Source organism: Hylobates moloch, unplaced genomic scaffold, assembly GCF_009828535.3.
Source record: "Hylobates moloch isolate HMO894 unplaced genomic scaffold, HMol_V3 SCAFFOLD_12, whole genome shotgun sequence".
Lineage (NCBI taxonomy): Eukaryota > Metazoa > Chordata > Mammalia > Primates > Hylobatidae > Hylobates > Hylobates moloch.
In genome coordinates, this window is record NW_026652287.1 from 8,761,104 (window position 1) to 8,774,400 (window position 13,297).

At 44.9% G+C, this 13,297-nt stretch overlaps 1 protein-coding gene across 1 annotated transcript in view; it reads right to left on the reverse strand.

Moving 5' to 3' along the window:
• DNAH10 (dynein axonemal heavy chain 10) overlaps positions 1-13,297 on the reverse strand; it is a 168,361-nt gene that overhangs the window by 85,660 nt on the left and 69,404 nt on the right. The window contains exons 28-33 of the mRNA XM_032168329.2: positions 13,132-13,254; positions 9,672-9,905; positions 6,836-7,059; positions 2,495-2,764; positions 2,207-2,390; positions 23-157 (exon numbers count right to left, since the gene is read on the reverse strand). Of these exons, the coding sequence (XP_032024220.1) occupies positions 23-157; positions 2,207-2,390; positions 2,495-2,764; positions 6,836-7,059; positions 9,672-9,905; positions 13,132-13,254 (1,170 nt within the window). The remainder of the gene's footprint in view (positions 1-22; positions 158-2,206; positions 2,391-2,494; positions 2,765-6,835; positions 7,060-9,671; positions 9,906-13,131; positions 13,255-13,297) is intronic.

Sequence of the window (13,297 nt, forward strand, 5' to 3'; positions counted from 1 at the left end):
AAAGGTGACAGCAAGGCCTTACCTTGTAATCCATGCCTTCGCCACAGTTGGTGACAACGCAGAGCAAGCCCAGGGCTTTCGCCAGGTCCTTGGTGGTCTCGGTTTTGCCGGTACCTGCTGGGCCGGCGGGAGCCCCACCCAGATACATGGACAGCGCCTGTTATAAGCCAAATGCAAAACATATGTTTTCTGGTGCACAGAAGGAAGTGGGTGTCATTTCCAAATTCATCACTGTGACAATAGGTGCAGAATAGAGAAAGAATGTGGTGGTTGCTTTCACGTGTCAACTTGACTGGGCCACAAGATGCCCAGGTAGCCGGCTAAACATTACTTCTGGGAGTGTCCATGAGTGTGTTTCAGGAAGAGATTAGCATTTGAGAAAAGCAGATGACCCTCCCCAAAGTGGGTGGGCCTCATCTAATCCATTGAAGACTGAACAGAAGGATGGAGGGAGGTACATTGGTGCTGCCTGATCATCTAATTACATCGGTGCTGCCTGATCATCTAATACATTGAAGACTGAACAGAACAGAAGGATGGAGGGAGGTTACGTCGGTGCTGCCTGACTGCCTGAGCCAGGGCACTGGGCTTCTACCCTTGGCTCTTCGGGTTCTCAGGCCTTCAGACCCAGATAGGGGTCTACACTACTGGCTCTCTCACTGTCAGAACTCCAAATGCTACTGGCTTTCCTGGTCCTCCAGCTTGCAGATGGCAGATTGTGAGAGTAATCAGACCCTATCATCACATGAGTCAATACCTCATAATAAATCTCTTCCTAAATATCCAGACAGATAGATAGATAGATAGATAAATAGATAGGTAAAATAGATGATCAAGATGATAAATAGACAGGATGGATAGATAGATAGATAGATAGATAGATAGATAGATAGATAGATAGATAGACAGACAGATAGATCAAATAGATGATCGAGATGATAAATAGACAGAATAGATAGATAGATAGATAGATAGATAGATAGATAGATAGATAGATAATAGACAGGATGGATAGATAGATAGATAGATAGATAGATAGATAGATAGATAGATAGATAGATAGATAGATAGATAATAGATAGGATGGATGGATGGATGGATGGATGGATGGATGGATGGATGGATAGATGCATAGATGGAAGATGGATGGATGGATGGATGGACAAGATAGATGATAGATAGATAGATAGATAGATAGATAGATAGATAGATAGATAGATGATAGATAGATAGATAGATAGATAGATAGATAGATAGATAGATAGATACACAGCCAGCCAGCCAGCCAGCCAGCCAGCTAGCTAGCTATGTCCTATTGGTTCTATTTCTCTGGAGAACCCTAACCAATACAGATAAGATGACACTCTTTTTCTCAAAAACAAAGGACTTTATCGCTCACAGCACAGGAGGCAGCATGGGCTTCCTGTTCTCACTCATTCACTTTATCCTTGTCCCCCCAAATCCCATGGGGTGATGTGGAGACAGGCCCAGGTGCATGCCGCGCCCACAGTGGGTATGAGTCACAGCTGAGAAACTGTGAACCTAAGAGACCACCAATGTAGCCAGGTGTAGCAGTGCATGCTATAGTCCTAGCTACTTGGGAGGCCAAGGTGGGAGGATCACTTGAGGCCAGGAGTTCAAGGCAAGCCTGGGCAACATATTGAGACCTCATCTCTAATTTATAACAAGAAAAAAAGAAAACTAGCAAGCATCTGACAAACAGTCTTGGGGGTTGCTTGCAAACCTGCCCAAGCTCTGCCTGGATGGAAGTGTTATCTTCATTTCCTGTACAGCAAACAAGTTTACCCTCTGTCCTGGAGGGAGACACTATCTCTATCATCCAAGGCCGTTCACTTGAACAGATACATTCTGGAATAAAAGCTGTCACAAGATGTGCAAAACCACATCACACTTGCCCTAACAGTCACCATCTTTGACATTTCTGCATTTTCCCATTGGCCTCTACTGATACCCCCGACACACCATTATCTAGGGACCACTGTACCAGAGGCTAAGCATGGCCACACTTACATCCCAATCCCAAATGGTGACAATCGGGCCACATCCCGAATGGAAAAGCTTTTCCAGATTTCAAAGCAATGATCTCCCCTGCTATTTCAATCACTGCAATCACCACACCTCAAGCTTAGAGAAAATGTCCCGCCCCAAGGTAAGTGGTAACCACAAGCACCAGGCCGACAGTCACCTGGGTGAGCGTCAGGTAAATCCGGTCGGTGAGGGGCGTGATGACCAGCCTGCCGTTCAGGCCCATGTACTCGTAGCCGTAGCCAAAGGTTCCCGTGCACTGGCGGATGTTCAGCTCATCCGGCTCCCGGTCCCAATAAAACCGCAACTGACTTTCCCATTCAAACTCTCGGGCCTCCAGGATGCTGGACCACAAGAAAAGTGGAGGAGGAAGTGGAAACTGTTGAGACAGACCAGTGGACCACAAAGGGTCCCTTTTGAAATGCCAGTGACCCCGGAAAATGCTCACCTGCCTCTTATGAAAGAATCAACTATGTCTCTGGCGTGCACGTCAATGATAAGAACGGTGTTGTATTTTTTCCTGTCGTTTTTGCTTAGCGGCATGGTGATGCGTGTTACCAACTCATCGATCTGCCGGTGCATTTTCCTGCCGTAGTTCTTCATGGCCTGCTTCTCCCCTTTTTGCACTTTGTGAAAGACGTCTTCCACCTCCCAGGTCCACCACACCTGGCTGGCGGCCAGCACCACCATGCCTTGGTACAGGAGCATCCAGTCAACTCTGCAGAAAACACACACCTGTAAGAGGCTCTGATCAATCCGGGGGCTGGTACCCAAAACAGTCCCTTCAGGAATTTATTTCTTTGATCTGGAATAGGGAGGGCAAAGTAAACGTTTTAGGTAAGCAAGTGCTTACATTTGTTTACCTAAGTAAGTCAGAGGAGTAAGACTTAGGTGAGAGTAAGATGTTACCTATCTCTGACTAGGTAGTAAAATTCCAGGCTGAGGGTGCCTCTCTCCACAAAAAATGTTGCAGGTACCTGACTGCACAGAAAGATGCCAGATCACTTTTTAAATGTTTGGGGCCAGTTGTGGTAGCTCACACCTGTAATTCCAACACTTTGGGAGGCCAAGGAGGAGAATCACTTGAAGCCAGGAGTTCAAGACCAGCCTGGGCAACATAGCAAAACCCTATCTCTACAAAAAATACATTAAAAACTAGCCAGACATAATGATGCATGCCTGTAGTCCCAGCTACTCCAGGGGTGCTGGAGCCCAGGAGTTGGAGGCTGCAGCCAACTACGATTGTGCACTGTACTCCAACCTGAGTGACAGAGCAAGGCCCTGTCTCTAAAAAATAAAATAAAATAAAATATTTGATTATAGGTTTTCAAACTTACTTAGTATTTGGGGTTTATTAAGAAGTAAAAAAAATATTCCAGGCTGGGCATGGTGGCTCACACCTGTAATCCCAGCATTATGGGAGGCCAAGCTGGGGCAGATTGCTTGAGCTCAGGAGTTTGAGACCAGCCTGGGCAACACAGCGAAACCTTGTCTCTACCAAAAATACAAAAATTAGCCAGATGTGGTGGTATATGCCTGTAGTCCCAGCTACTCAGGAGGCTGAGGTGGGAGGATTGCTTGAACCCGGGAGCTCAAGGCTTCAGTGAGCCGAGCTCACATCACCGTACTCCGGCCAGGGCAACAGAGCAAGACCCTATCTCAAGAAAGAAAATAAAAATTCCAACAAAGAATTTCATAATCTCTGACCACACTGCCCAGGTTTGCAGGCCAGGTTGTATCACGCTTTTGAATTTTTGCCAGTCTGAAAAGTGAAACAAAACATCTCATCCTCCCTTAATGTACAGATCCTGCTGAGTCGGGGGGCTTCTCCTCTTTTCATGTTTATCGGCAACTTGGATGTCCCCTCCAGAGGCTAACTTACAAAGCTTGTGATTGCCTTGAGACGCATTTAGACAAAGCTTTTTTTCTAAACTGCACTTAAAAAATAATGGACTCAGAGCTGTAAATGCCTGATATGGTTTGGCTCTGTGTCCCCACCCAATCTCATCTCAAATTGTAATCCCCATAATTCCCAGGTGTTGAAGGAGGGACCCGGTGGGAGGTGACTGGATCATGGGGGCGGTCTCCCCATGCTGTTCTCGTGATACTGAGCGAGTTCTCGTGAGATCTGATGGTTTTATGAGTGGTTGTTAGTCCCTCCTCCTCTCTCTCTTTCCCGCCACCTTGTGAAAAAGGTACTTGCTTTTCCTTTGCCTTCCACCATGACTGTAAGTTTCCTGAGGCCTCCCCAGCTATGTGTGACTGTGAGTCAATTAAACCTTTTTCTTTATAAATTACCCAGTCTTGGGTATTTCTGTACAGCAGTGTGAAAACAGAGTAATACAATGCCAATACCGCAAAAGCGACTGCGGATTACTATAGTCATTATCTTTATGACCTACAGTTAATGGCAAAATAAATTTAAAAGAGTATGAGGCTGGGTGCTGTGGCTCACGCCTGTAATCCCAGCACTTTGGGAGGCCAAGGCCAGCAGATCACCTGAGGTTGGGAGTTCGAGACCAGCCTGGCCAACATGGCGAAACCCCGTCTCTACTAAAAATACAAAAGTTAGCCAGGTGTGGTGGTGTGCACCTGTAATCCCAACTATTCAGGAGTCTGAGGCAGGAGAATCGCTTGAACCTGGAAGGCGGAGGTTGTAATAAGCCGAGATCGCGCCACTGCACTCCAGCCTGGGTGACATAGCGAGACTCTGTCTCAATAAATAAATAAATAAGTAGGAAAAGCAATAAAAATAATATTGACCTTTGTTGTTTTATTTTAAAATTGTGTGGTGCAGCTAAAACCTAAAGATTACTTATATCCATGATCCCTACACACCAGGAGAGAGACAACAAAGATTACCAAGGCCCAGAGGACAACACCGAAGTGATGAACAAAGACGGGCCTTGTAAAGGACGCGACAAACCTAGAATCAGAAACAGGGAGAGGTGGCAGCTGAGGCCGTAGGATCAGAGAAGATTAAATGACCAGGGCAAAGCTAAGAAATCCCAGGATGCTGGTGTTTCCTGGGACTAGATACACCTGGCCCTAACTTCTCAGTGATGCCGCACGTATCAGCTCAAATAAAACAACATGCTCATGCCAACCATTCTCCCTGTTGGGAAGCAACAAGTTCACGTGCTCAAAGGAGCATTTGGATGAGAAAAAGATCTTTTTCAGTCCATCAGGCTGCATTCCCTTACTCTTTTCCACCAACTAAGCACTATCAAACGTAGCAATGCCCTAGCAAAGTGGTAGCTATCATGCAAATAAAATCAACTGATGCTGGTGTAAAATTCACAGTATTTTGGAGCAGGAGAGGTAATTTAAAATATTCAGTGATCAATACATACAGAAGGCAGAGATTTCTGTCTAGTTCAGTTTTGAAATAGCATCTAGCATAATAAATAGCCCAGAGCAGGGGTTGAAGATATATTAGTTAAATGAATGCTAGGGCCGCCTCCTGTCACAAGACTAGCTGTCGAATATTCTGGAATTTTGCAAGCTGGTTGTTAAACCACTTACTATTATTTCATTTAGCTTTGAAATCAGCCATGGCAGGAATATTTGCACCATGGAAATTGGCAAATGCTTTAAATCAAAGCTTGAAAAACTTTTTTTCCAGACAGCCAGTTTTATCAGTTTATCCACTGAACATATCCACATAAAGATGCAAACAAATTTTTGATATGCCTCAGTACCTCGGAAACAGCAGGATCATTATCAAATAAATATTATGCTATTCTCTAATAATTTTTAAGTAGATATTTTCACTTTGTAAAATCAAAAAGGCAGTGTACAAAATCAAGAGGATGGTGTTCTCATAATAACAAGAAAGATTTTATGTCTGTATCAAGGCCCTGCTAAATATTCTCCAACTTTACGAGTGATCCTGCCTCAATCTAACAGAACAAGTTAGCCAGAGGCTTTCTGTATTTCTAGTTGGACTGCAGTCAGCTGCTAGGAGTAGGCAGGGCTCAGCATGCTATCCTGAAGCCTCTCTAGCCACAAAAATCAAAGAATGATGGAAATGCAGTAAATATTTTAGAAACAACGTTACATACACATAATCCTACTAAACACCTAGTTTCTGGTGATTCACTAAGTCAGTGGTTCACACGCTAAGGCCGCTGGGAATCCCCTGGGAGCTTGCAAAAACACAAATCCTCAGGCCCCACCCCCAGAGTTCTGATGGGCAGGTGCAGGGTAAGACCCAAGAATCAGCATTCCTAACAATCCCAGGGGCCCTGTGCTGCCACCAGGGGGCACACTTTGAGAGTACTGCATGGGGTGATCACTTAAAGACTGCTGTCTTGTGCTCGCTTCGGCAGCACGTATACTAAAGACTGCCCAGGCTCAGTGGCTCACACCTGTAATCCCAGCACTTCAGGAGGCCAAGGTGGGAGGATCACTTGAGCCCAGGAGTTTGAGACCAGCCTGGGCAACACAGTGAGACTCCTTCTCTACAAAAAAGTACAAAATTCGCCAGGCATGGTAGTACACAACTGTAGTCCCAGCTACACTGAAGGCTGAGGTGGGAGAATCTCTTGAACCAGGGAGGTCAAGGCTGCAGTGAGCCATTGTACCACTGTACTCCAGCCTGGGTAACAGAGCAAGACCCTGTCTCAAAAAAATAAAAATAAAGACATCTATCTGTCCGCTAATGACCTATTGCAAAAAAAACAAAACCTCATTTGGAATGTCAGCCAATCTACTCCAAGCCTTTAAAATCAATCCATTATGACTATGAACTGGATAGAGCAATGCACGTCCACATTCACAGCCTTACCTGCTTCTGTCTTCACAGTATCTAAAAATTGCCTCTTTGGTAATTAGTCTATTAGTTCTTCTCATTTCATTCAAAACTGCTGTCATCCAGTCCTCCACGCGCCCTTCAGCCCGCACGATCTTCCGAAACTCCATGACTTCTCCTTCTGCTGAAATCATCGCGGACACCAGTTTTTCTCCACTATCGCCGTCATTAAACCTCAGTGATGCTATGTTGTCGTACATCTGAAAAACAGGGAGAGGCAGCCCTGTAAGACCTGCACTGGGTTCTGGAATCAAAGATCAGCCAGCGGTGCTCCATCCAGCAGAGCTGCCACGATGCAAGCAATGGCACTGGTGAGCCAAGATCGCAGGCAAGATGGATGTCGTTCACCCACCTGTGTGGTCATCCGAAAGACACTTATTGGGGACTTTCATTTACTCTGTACTGTGCAAAGATCTGTGGAGGACTGAAAAGAGAAAGAGAAAGAAGACAGACTCTGTCCCTAACCCTCCTGGAGTGGGGAGGTATCTGGACATAGGAGCCAGTGTCCTCCGTGGAGGAGGCGGAGGGTGATTAACACCCCAGGCTGGGGAACAGAGACCTGTGGTGGAATCCCAGCTTCCCCATTATCCAATTGAGCAACTATGGGTGAGTTGCTCCTCCTCTCTCTGCCTGGAATAAACACAATCATGGCACTTAACAAGGTGGGCTTGGGAGAATCAAATGAAACAATCTGAGTCAAATGCTGGCACACTGTTAAACACTTGGCATTTGTTGACTATTATCATTGTTATTCATCAGAATAACATTTAAGACAATGGGTCCTTTAGGGCCCACCATATAATACAAGGCACTCACAAATCAGAGAGGAGAGGAAGGCAACAAACAGGCTTTAAAGAATAAAAACAGAGGTTTGCAAAAGAGGCGAACAGTAAATGAAGTATTCCTAATACTGTATTTTTCTATAACAGTAAAATATTTGTTTACAAAAGTGGAAGCAGAAGGCCAGGCACAATAGCTCATGCCTGTAATCCCACCACTTTGGGAGGCTGAGGCAGGTGGATTACTTGAGCCCAGGAGGTAGAGGCTGCAATGAGCTGTGATTACACCACTGCACTCCAGCCTGGGCAACAAAGCAAGGCCCTGTCTCAAAAAAAAAAAAAAAAAAAAAAGGAAACAGAATACTAAAGAAGCCTCCCTTTGGGAAAGGAAAAACCTGCAGTCGAAAATATGAATCTTATTTTAAGAAGGAAGTTCGCACTAATGAAAGGGAAAGTAATGGGAGAAAGCACTTGTTCCTAAGTGCTCTGTTAATCTGGAATGGAGGAATTACCATGCAACACTGCTTCTCAGCCGGGGATGATTTTGCCACCAGGGAACATTGGCAATGTCTGGAGATGTTTCTGGTTGTCATAACTAGGGAGGGGGTGCTACTGGCATCCAGTAGGTTGCGGTCACAGGGATGCTACGTAATGTCCTGTAATGCACAGGACAGCACCCATGGCAAAGAGTCATCCAGCCCCAAATGCCAGCAGCGCCAAGGCTCAGAGCCCCTGCCCAGGCTGACACTAAAGAGCTTTGATTAGCAGGACAAAGATCACGTCTGGCCAGCCTCTGTTCTCTATCACAAGGGACAGCGTTCTCTGTTGTTTCCTGCCATTCAGGAAATGGTTCATGGATACATATACATTTATTTAAAAAGTATGAAATTATGGTCTGGAAGGAATCATAACAAATTCATGACAGTGGCTGGTGCCTGTAGTCCCAGCTACTCGGGAGGCTGAGGCAGGAGAATGGCGTGAACCCGGGAGGTGGAGGTTACAGTGAGCTGAGATCGCACCACTGCACTCCAGCCTGGGCGACAGAGCGAGACTCCGTCTCAAAAAAAAAAGAAAAAAAAAAGAAAGTAGAGGAAGTATGAATGGGAATGGGGACAAACAGTATTGCAAATTTGTACAACTTTACAAAAAAAAGAAACAAACCAAATACGACTAAATGGTAACAAGTGCCAATTCTGGGTAGTGGAGAGGGTTATTTAGCCAACATTGAAAGGTAGGCACTGTTCAAAGTATTTTATAAATAGTAACTCATTTCATCTTCATAACAGCTCCACTGAAACAGGTAACTATTGGGGTTATGTCCATTCACAGATGAGGAAACCGATGTCCACAGAGATCAAGTAACTTGCCGAAGGTCACACAGAAACTCAGAATAGAGCAAAGATTTGAACCCCAGCAATCTGGTTCTTGAGTCCATGTGCTAAACCACTATCCTCTAACGCCTCTCTGTTTAATATATTAGTCTTCATATATTTCTGTATTTTTTTTTTTTTTTAGTTTATAAAAAGAAAGGTTTTGGACTGTGGAAAAATAGCTGAATCTGGTGTGATTTCAGACTGAGTGAATATCATCAGGCTTATGCTGCAAATTAAAACTCCAGGGCTGAGTGTGGTGGCTCACATCTGTAATCCCAGCACTTTGGGAGGCCAAGGTGGGAGCATCGCTTGAGCTCAGGAGTTAGAGACCAGCCTGGGCAACACAGTGAGACCCCCATCTCTCCAAAAAATTAGCCAGGCATGGTGGTGTGCACCTGTGGTCCCAGTGACTCAGGAAGCTGAGGTGGCAGATCACTTGAGTCGGGGAGGTCAAGGCTGCAGTGAGCCACGATTGTACCACTGCACTCCAGCCTGGGCAACAGAGCCAGACCCTATCTCAAAAAACAAACCAAAAAACCAACTCCAGCAGCATTTCAGTCTTAACCCTCTGGGTTGAACCTCATGGCAAAGGGAACCAGGGAGGACCGAAGGCGGTTCTAAGGCTTACACGGGGAGCCCCTGCACACCCAGAGGGCTGACCTTGATCATGTGCTCCTGGACGCAGAGTGGGTCGCTGCTCCCCAGAATGCTGAGCAACTCGTCGTCAGAAATGAAGAAGAACCTCGGGAAAGCGTTTCTCTTCGAATCTAAGTAGTCGTTGAGGCTTTTCTGGCATTTCTCCAGGCCCTCGCTGACGTTCTGTAGGTCACTGAGGCGGTTTGGGGCTTCACAGCACCTCTTGATCACGGGGTCTTTTAAGGTCTCACCCATGATCTGGACCAGGACAGAGGAGAGCCGTCAAGCAGGGTGAGCAGGGAGAGCGGAGACACTGTTCTTGAGCCCGGGAACAGGCACTCACCAGAGCCCAGCACGGCCGAGACGAAACTGGCAAGCTGCCCAGTGCCGTCGGCTTAGGGGATCCATTTATCGTTTTTAAACGTGCATATCCTTAGCACCTTCTAACGCACTACATGTAACTAACTGGTTTCTGGTTTTCTTCCCGTTACCCCACAAGAAGGCCAGCTGCATGGGGAAAGGACTTTTTTGTTTTGTTCACCGATGGGCCCCACCCCACCCTACAGAAGTGCTACACACAGTAGGCACCCAATCAACATTTGCTGAGTAAAGGAAGCTTGCAATTCCACTGTGAGCAATTTGTATATACAGAATATTCACAGCAGCATTCTTCATCACGGCAGAAAAAGAAATAGCCTCAATGTCCAGCAACAGGTCAATCATCTGCTGTGAGTGATAATTTCGATGTTTATTTCTTGAAATAGGTCAAACTGTTCAATGAAAATAGCCAATGATATTGGTAAGAATGATTCTATTTTCATGCCTGTAAACCCAGTGCTTTGGGAGATTAAGGCAGGAGGATTGTTTGAGGCCAGGAGTTTGAGACCAGCCTGGGCAACAGAGCAAAACTCCATCTCTACTAAAAAAAAAAAAAAAAAATTTTTTAAGTTAGCTGGGTGTGGTGGTGCACACCTGTAGTCCCAGCTACCTGGGAGGCCAAGGTGAGGATCATATGAGCCCAGGAGTTGGAGGCTGCAGTGAGCTATGATCACACCACTGCACTCCAGCTTGGGCAACAAAGCGAGACTTCGTCTCTAAAAAAAAAAAAGAACGATCCTATTTTGTAGAATGTTATTTATTCATCTATATCTATTTGTATGTTTATGTAGGAATAAACATTCTGGAAAGATACATGGTTAAAATGGTTAACTGTTAAAATGGTTACCCTGGGCAAGGGGATTACAGGTATTTTTTTCTTCATTTCTTTTTTTTCTTGGCTTTTTGTAATTTCTAAAGCATTCTGTAATGAATTGATATGAATTGATATTTGTTGTGTAAATTTTCTTTTTCTTTTTTTCTTTTTTTTTTGAGACAGAGTCTCACTCTGTCACCCAGGCTAGAGTGGTGTCGCGATCTCAGCTCACTGCAACCTTCACCTCCCGGGTTCAAGCGATCCTCTCACCTCAGCCTCTTGAGTAGCTGGGATCACAGGCATGTACTACCATGCCTGGCTAATTTTTTTTTTTTTTTTTTTTGTGTATTTTTAGTAGAGACGGAGTTTCACTGGCCAGGCGCAGTGGCTCACGCCTGTAATCCCAGCACTTTGGGAGGCCAAGGTGGGCGGATCACGAGGTCAGGAGATCAAGACCATCCTGGCTAACACGGTGAAACCGTCTCTACTAAAAATACAAAAAATTAGCCGGGCGTGGTGGCGGGCACCTGTATTCCCAGCTACTCGGGAGGCTGAGGCAGGAGAACGGCCAGAACCCGGGATGTGGAGCTTGCAGAGAGTCAAGATTGCGCCGCTGCACTCCAGCCTGGGCAACAGAGCGAGACTCCGTCTTAAAAAAAAAGAGAGAGAGAGAGAGAGATGGGGTTTCACCACATTGGCCAGGCTGGTCTCGAAATCCTGACTTCGAATGATCACCCACCTCGGCCTCCCAAAGTCCTGGGATTACAGGCATGAGTCACCGTCCAGCCTGATATGTGTTGTACAATTCTTTTAAGTTTAAAAAAAGAGCTTATGCAACAATTATATGAAACAATTATAAACTCTAGTAGATAAAAGAGATCAAAACATGAACTGGCCACCTATAATTAAAGAACACAGCAGCAAAGCTAAGTAGCAAAATACAGAGCAAGAGGGCTGGGTTAAAATCCCAGCCACACTAACTACCAGCCACTGTGACGACCAGTCCAACCCTTTCTGGAAATGACTTTAAAATACACACACCCTTTCATGGGAAATTTGCTTTCTAACAATCTATCTTAAGATATTCACTCTAAGGCCGGGCGCGGTGGCTCACGCTTGTAATCCCAGCACTTTGGGAGGCCGAGGTGGGCAGATCACGAGGTCAGGAGATCGAGACCACGGTGAAACCCCGTCTCTACTAAAAAATACAAAAAAATTAGCCAGGCGTGGTGGCGGGCGCCTGTAGTCCCAGCTACTCGGAGAGGCTGAGGCAGGAGAATGGTGTGAACCCGGGAGGCAGAGCTTGCAGTGAGCCGAGATTGAGCCACTGCACTCCAGCCTGGGTGAAAAAGCGAGACTCCGTCTCAAAAAAAAAAAAAAAAAAAGATATTCACTCTAACTATGGAAAAAGCATTAGGCAAGAACCTGTACATTATTTATGAAAGCAAAGAACTCTGTTCAAACAAAATGTCAAATTACTAGAGAGTAATCAACTGAACTAATGTCAGCCCACTCACTGGAATATAGAGAGCCATGAAATTATTTTCTCAGATGACTTCCTAATTTGAACTGTTTCTCATAATATTAAGAGAAAATTATGATATAAAGTTGTACACAATATGATTACAATTATGCTTTTTAAACTTATACACATAGGAAAAAGATAAAAGGAATATATTGACATGTTAAAGTGGTCCCATTAAAGTGACAGAACCATGAGAGATACATTTTTCCACTGTTCTACATTTTCAAAATATTTTAAACAAGCAAATATTGCTTTTATAATAAATGTAAAAAAGATTCAGTGTCATATGCCAGCAGCTAAAAATCAAACGGGAATTTTTACTAGACAGATTAGGGTCATAAATAATGACAGGAAAAATTCAGAAGCTACCAGTGGGCTGGGGAAAGTGACCCATGCCTGTAATCCCAGTGCTTTGGGAGGCCGATGTGGGAGAATCATTTGAGGCTAGGAATATGAGACCAGCCTGGACAACACAGCAAGATCCTATCCCTATAAAAAATGTTTTAACTAGCTGGGCATGGCAGCACATGCCTGTAGTCCCAACTGCTTGGGAGGCTGAGGTAGGAGGATCTCTTTAGCCCATGAGTTTGAGGCTACAGTGAGCCATGATCACATCACTGCACTCCAGCCTGGGGCAACAAAGCAAAACCCTGTCTCTAAAAAATGAGAGAGAAGCTACTAACAGAGAAAATACCATGTGCAAATAAAAAAGTACAAATATCTCAAATCACTGCCCTTCTTTACAAAAATAGAAGTGAGTCACTTGCCCTTTTAAATACTCTATCGATGTTGTCAAACTTTTTTGCCTCTTCCGGGAGTTGTGATCTTATATCTCCACCAATAAAAATACTTTCAAGATACATCCATTTTCTCTGAACCAACATCCAAATCTGTAAAGGTACAAAAGGTCAGTGTCAGCAGGGGTTATCAGAT